The sequence below is a fragment of the Eumetopias jubatus genome, unplaced genomic scaffold (assembly GCF_037043125.1).
Source record: "Eumetopias jubatus isolate StellerSeaLion01/CBP00866 unplaced genomic scaffold, mEumJub1_p1.0 scaffold_4, whole genome shotgun sequence".
Taxonomy (NCBI): Eukaryota; Metazoa; Chordata; class Mammalia; order Carnivora; family Otariidae; genus Eumetopias; species Eumetopias jubatus.
The window spans coordinates 107,741,823-107,763,515 of NW_028274810.1; the positions used below are offsets into that span (position 1 = coordinate 107,741,823).

The window sequence follows — 21,693 nt, forward strand, 5'->3', positions numbered from 1 at the left end:
GACCCTGAGAGAAGTAACCACCAACCTAGACCTGGTGTCCAGCAAGATTATCTTTTAAGAACAAAGATGAAATGAAGACTTTTTCAGATAAGCCAAAATAGTGAGTTTACTATCCACAGAACTTAATTAACGATGCTTCTAAAAGATTTGACTGCAAGAAGGAGGAAAATGATTTATTTTTTAAAAGATTTTATTTATTTGGGAGAGAGCACATGAGCAGGGGGAGGGGCAGAAGTGGATGGAGAGAATCCTCCAGGAGACTCTGTGCCCAGTGCAAAGCCTGATGTGGGACTCGATCCCACGACCCTGAGATCATGACCTGAGCCAAAATCAAGAGTCAGACACTCAATGGACTGTGCCACCCAGGCACCCCGGGAAAATGATTTTAAAAGGAATGAGGTGAAAAGTGATAACCGTGTCTCTAAATCTAAGCATTGCATGAAATAATGACCCTTTTTTCAGAAACAGGGAGACCGAGCAACAGCAGCATGTGTTGCAAGGTGAAGTTGGAAATCTCTCAGAGAGTCGAACATAGAGCTGGGAAATAGGAGAGAAGATTTAAAGGACCAGTCTGGGAATTCCAGCACCCGGACAACAGAAGTTTCAGAGACGGGAGAGAGGAACCACCCATGACAGAAAGTTACCAACAAAGTCAGAAGAAAACGCTGCAGAGGCACCAGACATCCAACACAGGGTGTGAAATCAGGCCCATCACCCTGAAATTCTAGAACACTGAGGACAAACAGAAGACTCTCGACGCTTTCAGAGAGAGAGAAACAGGTCACTTTAGGAATCAAGAATCAGGATGACTTTGGACTTCTTAGTAGCAATTCTGGAATTTAGAAGTCCAGGAAGTGCTGTTAAAAACTATGATGGAAGGTGATTTCCAGTGAGGTGTTTTTTTACCCATTGAAACTGTCAGAGGCCTCAGAATTTGCCCTAGTCTCCTTTCTCTGGAAATGACCAAGATTTTCTTTACCAAAACAAGGGAAGGCTAATCCCTGGGGTGTGGACTAGCACTGTGTTGTGTGACAGCTAGGTCCTCTAAACCATAGGCGGGGGCAGTTTGGTTAAAGATGGTGGTGCAGAGGGCTGACAGGCGTCATGCACGGTGCATTGTGCGCCGAAGTATGGGTGAGACCTGAGGTGACCTGTGCCTGTTCTTACAGCCTCCTTTTTGCAAATTCTCTGATGTTGTTGCCATGCCTGCCATTTGGGAGCCTCCATATCATCTGCATCGTGTGGGGACATGAGGAGCTAGCTGGGTGGGGCTGGGCTGCAGCTCCCTACCCCCTTCACTCAGTCTCCTCTTTCTTCCTAATGTGCCCCCACCCCCCACCCCTGCAGCCGTAATGGTGCATACTTGCCCAGGTAATCTGGCTGGAGGTCCACCCTGTTTTCTTTGCATTTCCCAACCCTTTCCCATATTATTGCTAATTCTCCACTAAAATCAGCTGGCGTTTTTGCAGTTTGGGGTTGGTGTGGTGGGGGTGGGGAGACAGAAGGAACTTTGGTGAGCAGCCAGATGCTGGGAGAGATGGGAGAAAGGAATCAGGGGTGGTGCTGTGGGTGCAGAATGAAAAGGGAACGGGGTAAGGACAGTGTCCATGGGGCGGGGGGGAGTGAGAGTGGATTTCTGGGAGCGGCTGGGGGCACTTGGATCTCCCTAGAAGGACTGGCCACCTTTTAAACGGAAGGTCGGAAAGCTTAGCTAAGCAGCAGTTAGAACAATTGTAATGTAGTCTGTCAGCCTGTCCTTAGGCTTTGCTGTTCCAGGAGAGGTGAGATCGCCCTGGTTGAGTGTGGCTAGGCTCCTGGATGCAGACTGGGGGGCCTTTGTGGCTCTTGTCTGGCTGCTTCTGTGGTGTGGCTCTTTGTGTGTGCTTTGTGGCGCTCACGGCAGCTCCATGTCTCTTGTCATTTGGGGGAAGTTCTCAGCTGTCATGTTTTCGGGTGTTGCTTCCGTCTTCTTGTGCACTTCCTGTTGGGACTGTGGTGTCTTTCCATGCATCTCTGTTTCTCTTCAGCTTTCCCTTTCTCTCTGTGCTTCTGTGTGGATCCAGCGTGTGGCCTTTATTCCAGTGGACCAGGGCTGTCTCTGCTGTGTCCATCCACCATTAAACTGGCTAGTGGGGCCAGCCTCCGTTTCTGTATTTTCCAGCTCTCAAATTTGCCTTTGAGCCCTTCCTTTGGATTCCATTTCTTTGGTGAAATTCTAAATCTTGTCATCTATTTTCCTGAATCCATTAGTCACAGTTACCTTAAAGCTCACGGCCTGCCCTGGGAGTCCCAACAGCACAGCAGCATGGCCCGGACAGGCTCCTGGTGCTCGGCTCCTGCTTGCCTCCACCCTCGATGCCCAGGCCCCCTTGAGCAGGCTCCCTTTCCCCGCCATGGTCTCCTTGGCTCTTGGCCCCTTGGCTTCTGCCCGCACTGGAGCATTTTCTTGCCTTCAAATAGATTTCTTAACAAAAATTTTAGGGGCACCTGGGTGGCACTGTTGGTTGAGCATCCAACTCTTGGTTTTGGCTCAGGTCATGATCTCAGGGTCGTGAGATTGAGCCCCCTCCCCCCCCCCCCCCCCCGCCAAGTCGGGCTCCCCGCTCAGCAGGGAGTCTGCTTGGGATTCCCTCTCTCCCTCTTCGGCCCCCCCCAGCCCCCACATGCTCCCTCTCAAATAAATAGATCTTTGAAAAAAAATTTATTTTGCTTTTCTAGTTGTTCTCGGCAAGAGTTTCGGCCACTGAGTGCTCTTCCTTCGTTGGATAGAAGGGTACCGGCATCTTAAAAACTGAACGCAGGTGACTCACCTCATTTAAAACCCTCATGATATTGTTTGTTTGGTCTCTCTTAGAGTGTTGAGCAAGCTGTCTGGTTCATTATTCTGACAAAAATGGAAGTCTTCACTCTAAAAGCATTTCCAGTAGGTGCTGCAGGTTGGTCTCCTGTGTCGGAGCGAGAGCCTGTCTCCCTCTCCCATGGTGCTATCACCTGGCACAGTGCTCGGCTCAGTCTGGCCTTTCTGCTTCCAGGAAGTCACTTTCGCTTCTGTTACTGGGACTGGGCAGAAAGGAGCCTCTGATGGTCATGGTTGGTGAAATGTTTCTCGAGTTCATCAGCGGGTTTCTGGAACATCCAGCAAGTCCCTGGAAGGGACTCCCTCCGAGGCAGCAGAAGCCCCAAAGATCCCACTCATGCCAGAGGGTGTGGCCCCCAGACCCTGCGGCGCTCAGGGTCCTGTGCGGACTGCAGCGGGATCTGTTACCAGGGGCGGCCAGCCCCGTGTGCAAGTGCACAGGGCTCAAGGCCTCTTTTCTGCTTACGTCCTTTCCCTAGTGTTCTTCTCTCCTGCTTTCTGTTGGGTAGATTAGAAGTTTTCTCTGGCGTTCGATTAACATTTTATCGTACACTGACTCTGAATCCTCCTAATAAGGAAGTCCACGGTCATGCAGCACCTCTGGTCTCTGTTTGGGCCTGAGAATGACTCTCATTCACCGAATCAACTGTCACGGTTTTGACAGGATGTCATTTTGTCACTTTGAAGATGTTTTAGCCAGTGGTCAGTGTCTCCGAGTGCCTTCCTGCCCACCCCACCCCCACCCCGCTCAGGAACATTCTTCAGCAGTTGATGCTTGTGGGGCCTGTGGGTGGGCAGTCTTGCTGTTGTTTCTGTGTCTGAAAAGGACTTGATTTTACTCCCATTTCTGAATTGTGATTTAGCTGACCTGAGAACTTGATGCTGCTCATCGTTCTCTCAGTTCTGTGGGAACCTTCCCGCCACAGACGCAGGCCCATTGTGGCCACTCGCGAAATGCTCTGTTTCACCAAGTGAATTGCCTCTTTGCTGGGCTTTGTTCAGCTGCGTGGGTTTATCTGTTCATGGGAATTGGCAAACTTGGCATTCAGGAATGTCTGCTGGCCTTTCAGCCACAGGGATGGAGAAAGCACTAAGGGAGGTGGCAGGCTTATGTTCTAGAGCACAGACTCACGGAGCGGGACAGGGTCCCCTGTGCAGGCTGCTTGGTTCTGAGTGCCGTCCGGGTGGCCTCGCCAGGGGGACAGGCCAGGCGGAGGCAGGGCAACGTCCTGGGAGGTGGCCCCTGTCTTTGGCATTTTCTGTCTGGATGAGAACCAGTGAATGGAGGGTGCTGTTTAGTGTCCCCAACCCAAGGGCGCCACTGGTGGCTGTGGCTGTGGGAAGCCTCAGGATCCCCATCACTTCCATGGCCTCTGTCTTCTGCAGTCACCGTCCTCTCCACAACGTAGGCGTGTCGTTCCTGGAGAGGTTGGGGGCAGGGCCAGGTGCAGGGGTGCCCGAGGGAAGGAGGAGCAACGTGTGGGTTGGGTCCACCTTGCCCCTGGCCCCGCTGTCCCGTGTGTGGGGCCGCCCCATGGACGCCAGGCGGGGGTGCCTGAGCTGGGAGTGAGGAGTGTTGCTGGGCACCAGGAGCAGATTGCAGCTTCCTGGGGCTCATTCTCCAAACAGCCCCCAGCAGGAGCCGGCACAGAGCGTCTTCTGTTCCAGGGCCTGTGTGGGAAGTTGGAATCAAGAACTTCGTCGCCCACTCATGCCCGGAACTTTCCCCGCAGTATGGGGCGGAGAGGAGCGAGCAGCTGCCCTGGGGGGTGGGGGGATGGCTGGAGGCCTGCAGCGCGATTTGGGGCACCCCCACAACACGGTGTGCGGGCGCTGGCATCTTGTCCTGTTCTGGGTCTGCCCCTGCCCACCAGCCGTCTAGCTGCCCCACCCACAGCTCTAAGCATCTGCGCAGGCTTGTCTGTGGGGCAAGGACTGAGCAGGACCTGACTCCTGAGGTGGAGGGGAGGACATCCAAGCCCCACGTGGTTAAGGGTCCACAGGGGGCGGATGTGCGTGCCGCTGCCCAGAACTCAGCCAAGGACACCTGCTGTCCCATCACCGTGAGTCTTTTGCACATACTCCCCGTCCCCACCGTGCTGGTGCTCTTCCAGAGGTGAGGCTGCAAGGCCCCGAGTAGGAGGAGGACCCAGTCGTCCAGGCTGTGGGGGGCAGCCGGCAACACAGGCCTCGCTGGCACCGTCAGTGAGCACCAGGCACCATTTCTCTGCATGGAGAGCATGTCACCCAGACTGCGACGGCCCCGTCTGGCTCCCGGGACGGGCTGAGCAGGGGCAGCCGTCTGCAGAGGGGAGAGAGCTGGCTTTCCATCTGTACTTTTACCACCTGTACTGCCCAGGGGCCTTGTTGAGAGGTGCGCCTGCTCTGACGTTCTCAAGGTCATGGACCTGCTGCAGGTGGGGGGCGCCTCAGGGCAGCACACGGGGAGCTCACACGTAGGACTAGGGCAGCACCCTGACCCAGGGCTGGGAGTCCCCTTTTCCAGCTGCCCCTATGTACTCCTGAATGCACATGAGTAAGTTGTGAAGTGAGCTCTCTCCTAAGGCCCTACAGAGTCTCCAAGCGGAGGAGGGGGGCAGGGCTGGTGGGGTTGGGCCCTGGCTGCCCCCCGGTGCACAGGCCAAATGTCGCCCCAGGAAGCAGCAGGGGTCTGCAACTGCACAGGTGTCAGGACTTTCTGAGGAATGCTGCTGTGACCACTAATAGAAACAAAAGCATTCTGTTCTGTTGGAAATACTATTTTAAAAAGAAGTGCAGATGACAAAAGCATAAAACTAGAGAAATGGAACACACAAAAGCAGGTGGAGAAACTGCCTGCGTGAGAAGACATTTTCTTATGGCGCCGCTGCGAGGTGAGGCCCCCTTTGGGTCTGGGACCCGGCACAGCGATGTCCATGCACGCAGAAGGCCAGGTGGCTGGCTGCCCTTCTCTGTTTGCAGTTGTCCTACAGTATTTGTAGGGTTTTATTTCCCGCATGGCTCCTCCGTTTTCTCGGGGTCTGTGGTCTGAGGCGAGCCTGGCCTCCCAAGGTCGGCCCTGCTGGCTGGTGTGCGTCCAGTAGGCGCTATGCCCAGCAAGGAGCCCAACGCGGGGCCTGAACTCACGGCCCTGAGACCGAGACCTGAGCTGAGACCAGGAGTCAGATGCGTACCCCACTGAGCCACCCAGGCACCCCTTAGTTTAGTGTATTTTTAAACAATCGAGATTTAAGTAATAAGAAAAACATCTTCTACATCCTCCATCCTGGTGCTGTCCCCGAGCTGCCAGGAGGGCAATGAGGCTGTTGAGTGGAGTCTCCCACCACCTGGTGGCCGGTGGCTGCCCCAGATCGTGGGCTCTGGAGTGATGACCGTGGGACCCAGAGCTACCACCCCATTTGTCACAAAGCCCTCTCACATCTGCCCTTATTCCTCTCAGAGCCCAGTGGGGTCATCTGTGCGCGTGGAGGGCTTGAGGAGCAAGCAGGACCCGGGCGTCAGGCTGTGGTCACAGACCAGCTTCTCTGCTCTGACCACTGGCACGTGTATGCGTGATACGCATTTTGTTCTCTCTAAACGGTCCTCCAGGGGCCCCAGTGCAGTTTTGTTGGTGAGACAAGCCCAGGATGGCAAGGACTGCAGGGGCAGGAGTGTCCATGTGTCCTGCCTGCCAGTCACGTGGCCTCCCATGGCCAGGAGCCAAGTGCTGTCCCCTGGGAGGCAGCTTTCCAAGTACTTAGCAGCACCCTCAGAGACCCATTCTGTGTTGCAGCCAAGTGGCTCCAAACAAGTGTCCTTTCTGTGTGGGCTGCAGTCCGACATCCTTTCCCAGAAAAGCTGGAAGAGCTGGTCCTGACCCACAAGTTGATGCCATGACTGGCAGGTCGGGTCACGGTTTCTTAGCAGTGACGGTGCGGCCCCTCCATTGGTGGGGATTGATGAGAAGAGCTGTGCAGGAGGCGCGAGCGGGAAATGCCAGCCTGTGCTGGTCACTGTGTGGAGAATGGGTTGTGCCTCCAGCCTGGAGCCAAGCTCTCAGAACATGAACTGAGACGCGCTCATTGTTCAGAATTTGGAAAACTTCTTAAAAACAGCATTGAGAAGGGAACTCGGGCCTTCTGAAGACAATGGCTGACTGAAGACTTGTTTATCCTACTTCCCTCCCTGAAACCCTCTGAAATGAACAAAAAGAATGAAAGATAGAGAACCAGATCTATTCTACAATGAATCCAAGCAAGAGCCATAGCCGGAGGAGGATGTTGCCAGACGGGCAAGAGGAGCGAAAGCCAAAGCTCTGATCAGCTCACAGCTCGTCCTTCACAAAGAGGATTTGAGGGACACCATTGCCGGCATTGACCTGACAGAACAGGGGCCATGGTTTGGTGGGCCGTGGGGGGAACCCCATGTGGAAGCACATGCCGAGGGAGGTGAGCTGGCGCAGACACAGGTGTTCGGCTGGCATTTTCTGCAAGATCCAGAGTCTTCAGGGGTGAAGTGGGGAAGAAGAGGGCACATTGCAACTCACCGTGGGGCTGCTGACCACTCGTGGCTCCTTGGGTCTTGTTTCCCACCGACTGTGGACCAAGGACAGACCTCGGCTCCCCTGGGCCTTGGCTGCCAGTGAAGTAGCCCCACAGGCACACGCTATTGCCCTGAGCCCTGAAGGAGTGCAGGCAGGCCTTCCGTGTGCTTATGCAGCCCACCCACAGCACCAGGCACAATGGAGGCCCCACTGGCCACTCAGAAACCTTCAGGAGACTCTCCTTTTAGACCACAGGGAAGAAACTTCTGGTAGGGGCTGCTGCTGTGTGGTACGTGCCCAAAAGGGTGGCCAGCCTGAGCAGAGTGCTGAGAGGAGGTGGCCCCAAGGCCGTCTTGGGAACCCTGCATTTGTAGGGTCTCAACACAGACAGCCCTAGTAGGCAAGGGTGCAGATCTCTCTGCTTTCAGTTTGATTTGGATTTCTGTCACTTGCAAACAAAAAATGTCCTAATACCAGAAACTCATTTCCAGGGCAGAGCCTGTAAAAAAAAATTGGAAATAGAGCATTCTGGAATGACACACCTGGCTTGAGGCTGTTCCTTTCCTTGTTTAAAGATGAGCAATAATCAGGAAACAACATGGACCTTTATGTAGAGACTAAGGAAAGGAAGAAAGGAAGGAACGAGCACAGTTAAATTCTGGGTGAAGAAAACAAAGATTAGCAGATAGAAAGTTTAGACAATATTTTCTGTATACTAAGAAATTGAAAGCTTAAAATACATAAAAAGAAAAGAGCTCAAAGACAAGACAAGATAGCAGGACGGGAAGTGGGCTGGCAGACCTGAGCAAGGAAATTAAAGACAACCCATCACCAACACGACGGCCCCATTAGCAACAACAGCAGATGACAGGTTGGACTCTGCTAAAGAAGAATTCGTCCTCCAGAGGACAGGCTGCGTGGAAAGATTGGGCTGCACAGAGAGAACTAAACAGAAAAGTGGTCAGAGAGAAGGTGCCTGTGCCAGAAGGCCGCGGGGAGGCTCCGTGTGGGGAGTCCCGAGGAGAGATGGCATCCAGGGTACACAGGACAAGCGAGGCAAGGCCTCCTGGGAGGAAGGGAAGGCCGGCTTTGTACATGGAGAGGGCACATCACATTTCTGGACAAAGTGGGTGTGAAATGACCAGCGGCAGAAGAGGACCTGGTGAATGAACGGAGTCCATTGTCCCGCCTGCCTCGTCCTCTGCTCTGGAAGGCAGTGCAGCAAAGGCAGCAAGGTGAGGGGTGAAGAAATGCTCTCCGAGACTTTGTTCTGAGCCAGCTTGGCTTCAGGATGGGTGCCCACCTGGCGGAGGTGTGTCTGCCTTCCAGCTTTGGCAGGCAGTCCTGTACCTGGAGGCAGAGTATCTACCCAGACTTCTTTTGCAGGGGAGATTTGTCCATTTTCCCCACTTATTTGGTCATTTATTTATATCAGTCTGGACTTAATGGATATTTATTTTATACTTTGGGTTATCATCTAATAGGAATGCCCCCCCCCCCCACATTGCTCCAGCTTTGGTCATTGAGAGCTCTGTCAGCCCTTTGACAGACTCCATCATTGTGGGCTTTTTGTTTTAGCTCTTTGTTCTTTATGCCTCAGTGGGATACTACAGACTCATCTTGTCCTTTTCCTGCCCCAGTGATTTCAGCCATTCTCCAAAGGTTCCTGGATCCTTTTATTGGAGAATGCTGTTAGAGCCAAGAGCTGGGCACTGGGTATGATCCTTACTCTGGGCTGTTGTTGCTTCTGGGTCCTCTCAGCTGACAGAGCCAGGAAATCTGTGTGTGTGCGCACACTGACTTGTGTGTGCACGCTGACCTGAGTACGCATGTGTGCACACAACACACATCTCACCAGGCATCGCTGTCTGGGCGTATATACTGACCAGTGAGCATGTGAGTGCACACACGCACAGCTCTCTCCACACATAGCCGGTGTGCGTACTGACCTGATGCACACGCACACAGCAGAGATCTCTCCAGGTATAGCTGTCTGTGTGTGCACGCTGACCTGTCTGTGGTTACACCCCCCCACACACATGCACAGATCTCTCCTAGTGTAGCTATCTGTATGTGTTTTACACTGAACATGAGTTCTGCCTCTTGTCTCCCCTAATTCATCACCACATGGGTCATCCCAACCTCCTCTTCATGCTTTTGCTGAAATGTTCAGTTCCCATGTACACATGTAGTGGTGTCAACATTGGAGACCCATACTCCTGGGAAGTGACTTTACCAACTAGAGATAATGCCTATATGCAGTTCCTTTTCTATGAATCTTATATCCTAGCTTTTATTTCTAAAGTTACTCAGGTCAGGGGTGCCTGGGTGGCTCAGTCAGTTGAGCATCCGACTCCTGTTTTCAGCTCATGTCATGATCTCAGGGTCGTGGGATCAGCCTCCACGACAGGCTCCACACTCAGTGGGGAGTCTGCTTGAAGATTCTCTCCCTCTGCCCCTCCCCCAATTATGTGTGCTCTCTCTCAAATAAATAAATCTTAAAAAAAAATAAAGTTATTCAGGTCAGCATCTTTCCCTCCACTCCCTCCTTTGCAATACAGGTAGATTGTTTTGTCCTATGCTGCAGTGCGTCTTGAGAACCCTTGACCTGCTAAATTATTTTCTTTTAAACATGCATACATTGAAGTTCACTCTTTTTGCTGTAAATTTCCATGGCTTTGACAAATGCATAGTATCAGATATCCATAATGGCAGTATCATACTGAATAGTTTCACCACCCTAAAAAAATCCCCTGTGGCCACCCATTCAACTTTCCTCCCTCCCTGAATCACTGGTAGCCACAGTCTTTGTACCATTATTATAGTTTTGTGTTTCCAGGACTATCATATATATTTGGAATCCTGCATTGCATAGTCTAGAACAAACATTTTAAGTCCTTAGTTATACAGTATGCCAAGATAAATTCCAAGTGATTAAGGAGTGTGTTTATTCAGTAAATGTTTGATTACTCTGTGTCAAGGATGCAGTGGTTAACAAAACAAATACCTCTGCCCTCATGTTGCTTACCCTCTAGTGAGAGAGGGAAATTAAATATAACAGTTGTAATGCTTTATTTGTGTAATCATGCAATAAGCAAAAGTATTTGGACTTCCTCCTGTTCACAAGATGGAGTAACAGCGATCCTATTTACCCTCTCATAAGGAACTAATAAAAAGCTGGACAATAATAATGAAACCCTGGTTTTCTAAATTTGGAGTATGAGATGACACAGTACACTGATTCCTGTTAGATGAGAGTTAAACAGGGTGAGTCCATGATGTCCCAGCTCCCTGCATGTGGGGAGTTTCCAGGTTGTGTTGCGGGGATGCAGGGTCTGGCAGAGCCCCTGAGTTTAGGAGATGGAGCTTAGAGTCTGGGTTGGCCAGGGTGATGGGGTTTGCAGGGGAGAGCAGCAGAATAGAATGCTGCAAGCAGGGACTTGTGGGTGGGACAGTACCATTAGTTTCCTACAGAGTGCTGGTCAGCACGTGGGTGTGAAGAAGCTATCAGAGACAGGGAGAATCCTGCAGAAGTGTTAGAGGGAATGGTGCTCAGAACTCTTAAGAACACTGCGAGGGGTGCCATGTCGTGAGGCTGAGCAAACCTTCATAATTCACGGGGCACTGGGTGGACTACTCAGGGGTGAGTAATTAGCTATAAAATAACTACTGCTCTGGTGTGCCTACCCAATGCTAGAAGCAAGAACCAAAGGTTTCACACAGTTTCCAAGTAACCATGTCCCAAGACAAAGCTCCAGAATACTTAGAGGAATTCAAACATTATTATAATATATTGCATGTGTTCAAAAAGCTAAAGGAAAAACACTGAACACATTGAGAGACATGGTAAAGAGAGTGAACTGCAAAAAGACCCAAATTAAACTTACAGAGTTGAAACTAAAATGAGGGTGTTGATACCTGGGTGGCTCAGTCAGTTAAGCGTCTTGTGTTTGGCTCAGGTCATGATCCCAGGGTCCTGGGATCAAGTCCCACATCGAGCTCCATGCGCAGCAGGGAGCCTGCTTCTCCCTCTGCTGCTCCCCCTGCTTGTGTGCCCGCTCTCTTTCCCCCTGACAAATAAATAAAATCTTAAAAAAAAAAAAAAGAAACTGAAATGTCTGAATGCAAAATATACTGGCTGGGATCAACAGCAGATTAGACACTGCAGAAGAAAAGCTCAGTGAACTTGAAGACAGAGCAGTAAGAACTATCCAAACTGAAACAAGGAGAGGAAAAGTACTCTTAAATAAACAGAAGAGCAGGACTGAGCTGTGGGACACCTGGCAGAGACTAGTACTTGTATAATTGTGGTTCCCAATGGGAAGGAAAGGGTGCAGAAAAACTATCTGAATCAATAATGGCTGAAGTGCTTTCCATCTTGATGAAAACTATAAACCTAAACAATCTTAACAAATCCTAAACACAAGAAACACAGATACAGTTACGCAAGGTACATCATAATCAAATTGCTCAAAACCAGTGATGAAGAGAAAACTCTTAAAAGCAGCCAGAAAAACAAGACTTATTATATACAGAGGAGCAACGTCGCAGATGATGGCAGATTTCTCTTTGTTAAGTGTGGGTGAGGAGGCTGGGAGCAGCCAGCCTGGAACTCTGTACCAGGGTAAATACACTGTGAAATGAAGCTATCTCAGGTGTACAGAAGCTGAAAGAATTCATCACCAGCAGACCTTCAATGCAAGCAATGTGGCAGGAACTGCAGTAAAGGCTTCAGGCTGCAGAGAAATGAAACCATGTGGAAATCTGGATCTACCCAAAAGAAGGAAGACCCTTGGAAATGGCAGACACATGGCTACATATAGATACATATATACTGTCTTATTACTTAAATCTCTAAAAGATAATTATTTAAATAAAAGTAGTAAGTGGGAGATGGTTATAACACATATAGAGTAAAACATATGACAAGAATGGCACGAGGCCCAGGACAGGAGAAATGGCAAACTCGTACTTGAAGTGGTATGATTTCCCTTGAAGGCAGATTATGATCAATTAAATATGGACACGACACTATAAACCCTAAAACATCAACTAAAATAGCAAAACAATAAATTACATTCAGCTGATAAATTAACAGTCAAGATAAAATTGAATCACATAAAATAATCCAAAAGGAGGCAAAAAAGAGGAAAGGGGGAACAAAGAACAGATGGGACAGACTTTAAAAAGTAACAAAATGAGGGCGCCTGGGTGGCTCGGTTGGTTGGGCGGCTGCCTTCGGCTCAGAGTCCTGGAGTCCCTGGGATCGAGTCCCGCATCGGACTCCCTGCTCAGCGGGGAGTCTGCTTCTCCCTCTGACCCTCCCCCCTCTCATGCTCTCTCTCTCTCTCAAGTAAATAAATAAAATCTTTAAAAAAAATTAAAAAAAAAGTAACAAAATGGTAGATTTCAACCTCACCATGTCAACAGTCACAAATCTAGGTGGTTTAAACACCCAATTAAAAGGCAGAAGTTGGGGTGCCTTGGAGGCTCAGTCGGTTGAGTCCGAGTCTTGATTTTGGCTCAGTTACTGATCTCAGGGTCATGAGATCAAGCCCTACGTTGGGCTCCGCAGTCAGCAGGGAGTCTGCTTGAGATTCTCTCCCACTGCACCTCCCCCCACTCGCGTGTGCGCGCTCTCTCTCTCTCAAGTAAACGTTATAAAAGGCAGAATTTGTCAGCATGAAAAAGCAGTACCCAAATATATGCTGGCTACAAGAAACCCACTTTAAATACAAAGACACAAATAGGTTAAAAGTAAAAGGAAGGCAAAAGATGTACAATTCTTTTTTTATATAATTTTTTTAAAGATTTTATTTATTCATTTGACAGAGATAGATACAGCGAGAGAGGGAACACAAGCAGGGGGAGTGGGAGAGGGAGAAGCAGGCTTCCCGCCTGAGCCACCCAGGCGCCCCAAAAAGATGTACAATTCTAACACTAATGGAAAGAAGGCAGAGTTGCTGTGATAATACCAAATATACTGATTTCAGAGAAGATATTTCATAATGATAAAGTGGTTACTTCACCAAGAAGACAACATAAAGTTTCTTCACTTAATAGCGGAGCTACAAAACACATGAAAGAAAAACTGAAACTGCAAAGAGAACTGCAAAGAGAAACGGACAAATCTGCAATTCTAGTTGCTGCTGTCGGTATCCTTTTCTTAGTAATTGGACAACTAGGTAAACAGAAAATTTGTACTGGCACAATTAGCCCACCTGACCTGGTTGGCGTTCGCAGAGCACGCCACCCAACAGCATGCTTTTCCAATGCATTTGAAATGTTTACCAAGGTAAATCATTTGTCTGCATCATAAGTTTTTCTGACAAAAATGGAATTAGGTTAGAAACCAATAAAAATATTGGCAAAGTAAATCACATACTTCCTTATAATCCATTAGTCAAAGGACAAATCAAAAGGGAAATTGGAAAGCTTTTGCATTGGATGAAATTGAAAACAGTCAAAATTTACGTGATGCCAGAGAAGCTGTGCTCAGAGTTAGACTTTATAACACTAAATGCTTGACTCAGAATGAAATTTTAAAAAGTTGCAAAACACTCAATTCCTACCTTAAACTAAAAAAAGGAGCACAAAATAAATCCAGAAGACTGAAAGGAAATAATTTGGACCAAAGTGGAAATTAAAGCAGAAAAGACAAAACTGATGAAGCCAAACCTTTTTTTTTTTTTTACAAGATCAGTAAAATTGACAAACTTCTGGCCAGCCAGATAAGGTGAAAGAGTGAAAAGAGCATAAATTACCAATATCAGGAACGAAACAGGTGGCATCACTACCTATTATTCTGATCTTAAAAGGGTAATAAGAGAATGGCGTAAAAGCTTTGTGTCAATAAATCGGACAACTTGCATGAAATGGACAAATTCCTTGAAAGAGAAAACCACTAAAGGTGACTCAAGAAGGAGTTTTAAGACCTGTTTAGCTCTGTATCTACCAAACAAGTTAAAATTATAATTAAAAACCTTCCCACAAAGAAGCCTGCTTCTCCCTCTCCCTCTCCCCCCGCTTGTGTTCCCTCTCTCGCTGTGTCTCGCTCTGTCAAATAAATAAAATCTTTAAAAAAAAAAAGAGAAAAACCTTCCCACAAAGAAAACTACGTGTCCAGATGGCCCAGCCGTAGTATTCTGCCGAACATTGAGGAACAGATAACAGCAAGTCTACACAAACTTCCAGAAAAGTGAGAGGATTCATTTTGTTATACTAGTATTCTCCCGATAGCAAAACCAGACAAAGATGGTACAAGAAGAAATTGATAAGGCAATGCAAAGGAGCTAGAATAATTAAAACAATTTCAGAAATGAGCAAAGTTGGGAGAACATAGCACTGTCTGATTTCAGACCCAGGGCATTTGGAGTCAGAGACGTGGTGTCTGTCCCAGGTTGGAGAGGGCTTTCTGGAGGGAATGATGCAAGGTTCGACTCGGGAGCACAGAGGACCAGTGAGATGCCGCAGAGGTGCCCGCTGTGCCTTCTGCTCTGGACCCGCCTGGAAGGCTGGGACGAGGACTGAAGGGGTACACAACTGGAGGTGGTTGGTTTGAGTTGCTTTCAGATTATGGTAGATAATTTTCAGTTTTTCAAAATTTTACTAACGTTGCTGGGTATTAGATGTTGAGGCCATATAAGAAGGTCCCCTGTTTTCACTCCGAGAGACAAGGACTTAGAAATACTTGAGTTTCTTTCTTTTCTTTTTTTTTTTCTTAATGGTATTCCCAATAGTTTTAAGTATTTAAATAAAAGTTGTATGGATATTCAAGTGGCAGAAAGGAGAAGGCTGGGAGCATCTCCTCCAGCTCATGAGCCAAGCATGGTCAGGTTGACCTCTGGCGTCACCATCTCTCTGAGCCTTGGAGAAAGTGTGTGATTGGCCTGCAGTCTCCCCCCCGCCCCCAGCTGCGCCCTACCTGGGGCTTTGAATCTGTTTATTTCCCCTTGACTAGTATATTTGGGATCTGTGGGTCAGTCTCTGCTGGGGAGGGTCCTGTCTTGGTACCAGCTGGGTTGGGGACAGTGTCCCCAGTGACTCTCTTGCTCCTCATTTCTGCAGGCTTTCTCCTGAAGAAACGCATGTGTATAGAAAAGTGTGAACGGGGCGCCTGGGTGGCTCAGTTGGTTGAGCGTCTGCCTTCGCTCAGGTCATGATCCCGGGGTCCTGGGATGGAGCCTTGAGTCGGGCTCCCTGCTCAGCTGGGAGTCTGCTCCTCCCTTTGCCTCTGCCCCTCCCCCTGCTTGTGCTCTCTCTCTCTCTCTCTCTCTCTCTTTCTCTCTCTGACAAATAAATAAAATCTTAAAAAAAAAAAAGCGTGAGAGCTTGGGCATGAAGCTCCTGAGCTTTCATAAACCACTTGCATAAATGGCGCCAAGCTGAACCCCGAATGGCACTGCCCCCTTGGGCCCCTCCCCTCAGTACCTGGCCTGGAGGCTTCTGATTTCTGACAGCAGAGGCTGACTGCCTGATTGTGAACTTCATGTGCATCCGACTGTGTTTGGCCTCGGACTCTCACCCTCTGGTGAGAGACTCTTGCGTGAGCTTGGGTGGTCCATTCTGCCATGATGAACGTTGGGCAGCTTCCCATGTGGGCTGTTGTGACCAGGGCTGTGGGGAACACTGCGTGCAGGTCTCTGCCAGCCTTAATCACTGTCAGAGGAAGCCCTCCTTGGGGGCCGGGGTATGTGCGGCTTTTATCAAGTACTTCCTACTGTGGTCCTGAGCGGGTTAACCCATCTCCCAAAGCCCTGATGAGCCTCCATGCCCTTTTCAGCACATGGTGGGTTTTCTTTCCCATTTTAGCCATTTTGGTCAGTGTAATTAAAATATAATTAGCCATTATGCTCTGCATTGCATAACATTTCCCTGATGACTAAAGAGGTTGAGCATGTTTCCATGTGTTTATTAGCCACGTAAATACTGGTTTTTTTGTAAAGTGTGTTTTCAAGTCTTTTCTCCATTTTTCTACTGGATTCTCTGCCTTTTTCTAGGAATTTTATATGAGTCCTGGGCATAGTCTGGGCTACCTTTGTCGGATGAGATAAGTGTCATGTTCTCTAGAACAGATTATTTCCCATTCTGGACTTGCCTTTTTACTCAATGGTGTCTTGATAAACAGGGGCTCTTGATTTTATTATGGTCAATTTATTTTTCTTTGTGGTCAGTGGTTTTTTGTGTGGTTAAGATACCTGAACCTACTGTAAGACTACAAACATTTTCTTCTACATTTTTTCTAAAAGCCTAGTTGTCTTACTCTTCAGACATTCGTCTAGATGTTCACCTAGAACAGAGTTCTGTGGGCTGGCTGAGGCAGGTCAGGGTCGTCTTTTCCCACAAGTACATCCAGTCAGCACAGCACCACGTTTGAAAAGTCCACTCGTTGCCACAGAGCAGGTGGCCTGGGTGTGAGCTGGTGACCTGGGAACGTGCCCTCATCCAGGCCCCGCCGTGCTCCTGGTGCCCGTTGCCACGGCAGCGCCAGGTGTGTGGGGCCATCCCCCTCAGAGAGCTGAGGACACTGTGTGTGAGAGGTGGCGGGCCGCTCGCCCAGGGCCGGCTGGTGAGGGGCGTGGTGCTGTCTGTGGGCTGGGGCTCAGGGGCCCAGGGAGCACAGAGACTGTGCTGGGGCCTGGGTGTTCCTTGTTCTCACCAGCGCACGGGGCTGTACTACAGAAGATGTTTTCCGAATGTCTGTGCTTAGAGATGTTTGCTCTCTCACAGGGCATTGCCTTCCTGACTGACACTGGAGGGAGAGTCCCGATGAGCCGCTGACATCTGTCCACCTGGGTCCTCAGGAAAAGACTGCAATGTCCCAGACACGGGATTATGAATGTGAGAGCCATGACGCTGGTGTGCAAGAGCCCCGGATTTCAGGATCAAGCACGAGGTAAGGAGAGGCGTCTGTGTGGCTGAGTTAGCAGAGGACTGGCTGCCTCCCTTTCAGAGAAGGAATGGCAGCTTGTTCATCACCTGTGCGGTGGGGGTGAGTCGTTGTCCCTCCTGCACCCCGCAGGACTGGCAGCTTTCAGGCCTGATCTATGCTTGCTTCTGAATTGGATGTCATGTCCTCCCGTGGAAGCCCCATCCCCAGGTGTGGCCCCACTTCCTGCCACAGATGCACCACAGAGGAGGGGCTTCTCCTCGTGCAGGTGGCCTCGGATACCCTGCAGGCCCGTGGCTGGACCCAACTCCACGTGCCTGCTCTGGGCATCAATCCACAGCAAGGCAGGTGGCCATAGTTCATCATTTTTATTTTTCATATTTTTAGCTCTGCTTGGAAATAATTCCATATTTACAGGAAACTTGCAAGAGCAGAAACATTGCACTGAACACTTGTGTCCCCTTGCCCTGATTCACTCTCGTGGCCTCTGTGTGTACCTCCCCTCCCTTCACACAGGGCTGTCTCTCCGAGTCTCCAGGGGCTTGCCCAGGAGAGACGTCTCTGTGAATAAATCTGGGCGGGGGCAAGTCTCCTGTCTCATCTGCCTCTCCGTGCTGCTTCAGCCGCTGGTTCCTGTCAGCCTTCCCCACGTCTCCCAGCCCTCCTGCACACGCCCACCCCGCCCAGCTCACCGCTCTTGCATGCCCCTTCCCACAGCCATCCTTTCTCTGCCTTTTGCAATATTGACAGTCTTTAAGGCAATAGTGGCCCTTTTTATTTTTATTATTTTTTATTTTTTAACAATTTTATTTATTTGACAGAGAGAGTCACGGCGAGAGAGGGAACACAAGTGGGGGAGAGGCAGAGGGAGAGGCAGACTCCCTGCTGAGCAGGGAGCCCGACGCAGGGCTCGATCCCAGGACCCTGGGATCATGACCTGAGCCGAAGGCAGACACTCCACCCACTGAGCCACCCAGGCGCCCCAATAGTGACCCTTTTATAAATGGAGAACTTGGTTTGGATTTGAGGATTTCTTAGCAGAATGCTGCACAGTGGTGTCTTACCCTTCTCAGAGTCTCCCCTCTGCAGGTGCATGTCCACCTACCTGCTCTTCACTGGTTTGGGTGTTCTGCTTGTTTCTGACACAGTCTGGTGTTTCCTGGGATATGTGCGGAGCACCGACTTCCCAACTACAGCATCCCTTCCGAACCCCCAGTCGGCACACAGCACCCCACAGGAACTAGAGCCCCCTTCTCCCTGCTCATGCTTGCATCTGTTCCTTCTCAGTGCATACTCATAAATACCTTTCTGCTTTACATGGTTTGTAGTTAATTCCTGCTCTTAATTACTTTGGTGCTGGCATTGTCCCAGATTGGGCCGGTGAGGTTCCTTCCCGTGTGCCCATGACTCTTGGATGCCCGTTCCTTCTGGTTCCAGGCGTATCTTGTGCTGCAGCCTCACTTGGAGGCAGCTGTTTCTCTAAGCAGCCCTGGTCCCCACCTCCCCCGCCCCCTGGGGAAGACAGGCATTGGAGGGCCTGTCCGGGGGCTCGGCATGCCCGTGCCTCTGACATTGTTTGACTCTTGGCCCTGTAAGCAGGCTAGAAAAGGCGTGCACGAGTGTGCACGTGACCATGCACCTGTACCCGTTACACATGCTGAGTTCATACCAGTGTCTTCAACTCCAGCCCATTCCCAGCAGGCCTGCACTTCCTTCCCCTGTTCCACAGCCTTACCCTCTTTTGTTCAGAGAGACCCTGCCCCCAAGAGCATTGGCGCATTTACTCGTTTGCTCATCTGATAACATACCCAAAAATTGTTTCAGAGTTGCTTCATCCATTCCGTTACAAAAATGTATATATAATGCTAAAAAACGTTCGGGATTTCCTTGGCCCCCATGTGCCATGTGCACTCTGCTCAAGAACAGGAGTGTGGAGTCTAGACCCACTCCCACTTGGCGTGGCTCCTTCTCCCCTTTGTTGGGGTCATGCTGCTCACTGACATAAGTAGGGTCATCTGTTCCATTCATTCTCCCTTTCCTTACTGACTTCATTTGTTTTTAAACATGTCGACCCTTAACATGCTTCCAAAAGACACAGTTAAATCAGGTACATTCAGACCTCTGTGCCCCCACACGCCTCTTGCAGGTAGCTTTTCTGGCCTCCCTCCTGTGTTTGTTTGTGAGGGTCCCCTCAGAGACCACCCTCCTTGACAGCCATAGTATTCGGCCAGTCTCGTGTTGGATGTTTGGTAGTTTCCAGTATTGTCCAGTCACATGGATGCTATAGCGGAAAGCCTGTGCTTTGTGATTTTGTGTTGTTGGAGGTGTGTCTTCAGGTAAATTCAGGCGAGGGGCTGCAGGGTTGTAGGTGTTGGCCGCCACGTCCCCTCCATGGAGCCCTGTGTGCTGTGCCCAGCTGCCCACAGCCTCCCTTGGACAGCACTTGGGGCGGGGGCCACGGCTCTCAGTACAGCTTGGGTTTTATGTCTGATGCCAGGATTCATGGGACATTTCTTTTTCCCATTTTTCTTATAGCACTTTTGTGGGGTTTTTTGCTCAAATTTGTATATGAAGCATATGAGCCTCTTATCTGTAATATATATTGCAAATATTTAATGTTTTCACCAAATGTGTCCCAAAGAACAAAATCTTTTTTACTTTACACTTTATTGATCTTTTCTTTTAGTGCATCTGGATTTTTAGTCACCATCAGAAAATCTTCCCATTCATTGTGGTTGTGGGGAAAGACAAAGTTTCCTCGCTGTGCTGGTTCAGTTTGGCTCTTGTGCGTAGAGGAGTTCATTCTTATGTACAGTGTGGATCTGCCTTTTTTGCTCTCCAGATGCCATCCAGTTGTCTAGCACCTTTACCCTACTCTGCAGTGTCTGTCCTGGTTTCGTAAGTCGCTGGGTCTGCTTCTGCCCTTCAGTTGGCCCTGTTGCCCTCGGTACACGTTCTGCATGTCCTGGCCTGGCCACATTCTGACTTAACTGAGGCTGCGTGGGTCTGCTGCTTTCTGGCCCCCTCTCCTCACAGCTGACTTCCTGTGGTTTGCGCACCTCCTGGGGCACAGTCAGCACCTGGCAGAACACATGGCAGCCAGTTCTGCCTCCCACAAGCGCCCAGGTTGTCTTCTTACACACAGGGCCCTGGAGGCCCGTGGCAGCTGTCGGGCTGATCTCTGGCAGGGTGGATGCCAGGCCCTGCCTGCCCCGGCCCCGTGGGCCTGCTCCCCCAGAGTTTTCGTGTTGGCTGGTGGCCGGTCTGCGGCTTCAGCATCTGCACCTGACGCCCGGGGAGCCTGGGTCTGTGTGTTCTTGTCCCCCCTCACTTTTCTTCCCCTGGGAATAATCTCTCATCCTTTTCTCTGTGAATCATTTGTCTTTTTTTTTTAAGATGTTATTTATTTATTAGAGAGAGAGAGCGAGCATGAGCAGGGGCAGCGGCAGAGGGAGAGGGAGAGGCGGGCTTCTGCTGAGCTGAAGGCAGACACTTCACCGACTCAGCTGCCCAGGTGCCCTGTTTGGTTGGTTTTTGATGAACAAACATTTTAAATTCCAACATAGTCTGTCTCACTGCTCTTCTCTGCGTTCATGTCTTTTCTGTCTGATTTAATAACCTTTTTTCCTGACTGAGGTCCTGAAGCTCTTCTAGGTGTTTTAAGGTTTGAATTGGTGGGTATCTAACTGGACAGTTTTCTGTAGAGACAGTGGACCTGGGTTGTGAATGCCACCTTTCCTCCAAGGGGGAGATCGGTGAGGGGCTTTCTTTTTTTCTGTCCATGCGTCTGGGTGCACAGCAGAGCATACCGCCTGCCTTGGCTTCCTGGCAGGCCTTCATTCGCCCCCTCCCGCCCTTTGCAGAATGCCGTGGCTCTTCTATATAAATGTAGTTAGTCTGTCCCCTACCCAGAAGACACACCCCGTTGGGATGCTGACTGGCAGTGTATCAAGACCACAGGCTAATTTGGGGGGAAGTGCCAGCTGTGGTGTGTGCAGCTCCTGGCGGCGGCCCATCCTTCACCTGTGAAGATCGAGTGCTCTGCCAGAAGTGTTCCCAGGACCATGTTCTTGCTGCTGTCCTTCGTGTTTCTCGTCCCTGTTTTCTCCTGTCCCTTAATGCTCCCGATGTCCTCGGTGCTCAAGTGCTGGTCCTGCCAGGTGTGGGAAGTGGTGTCATGGTTGAGTCTCATCCGTCCAGTCACTTCTCTGTTCCCGTTGGGGGTGTGACCGCGCACCGAGGCGTGAGAGGCATCAGGCTCTGCTGTTGCTCTGAGGAAAGACTGGCTGCCCTGGTGATGGCTGCTAAGCCCCCCAGGCTCACGCACCAGTCTCCCCACGGGGCTGTGTCCACCTGGCACTTCACCTTCTGGGGGCTCCGACACGGTGAGAGAGGAGCTGCTGGGGCCGATGCCATGGGCAGGCT

General features: G+C 50.1%; 1 protein-coding gene across 1 annotated transcript in view; it reads left to right on the forward strand.

Annotated features, from left to right (window-relative positions):
- Positions 1 to 21,693, forward strand: part of ARHGAP39 (Rho GTPase activating protein 39) — an 87,391-nt gene that overhangs the window by 20,305 nt on the left and 45,393 nt on the right. Inside the window, exon 2 of the mRNA XM_028093628.2 lies at positions 17,109 to 17,274. Within this exon, the coding sequence (XP_027949429.1) occupies positions 17,195 to 17,274 (80 nt within the window). The 5' untranslated portion in view covers positions 17,109 to 17,194. The remainder of the gene's footprint in view (positions 1 to 17,108; positions 17,275 to 21,693) is intronic.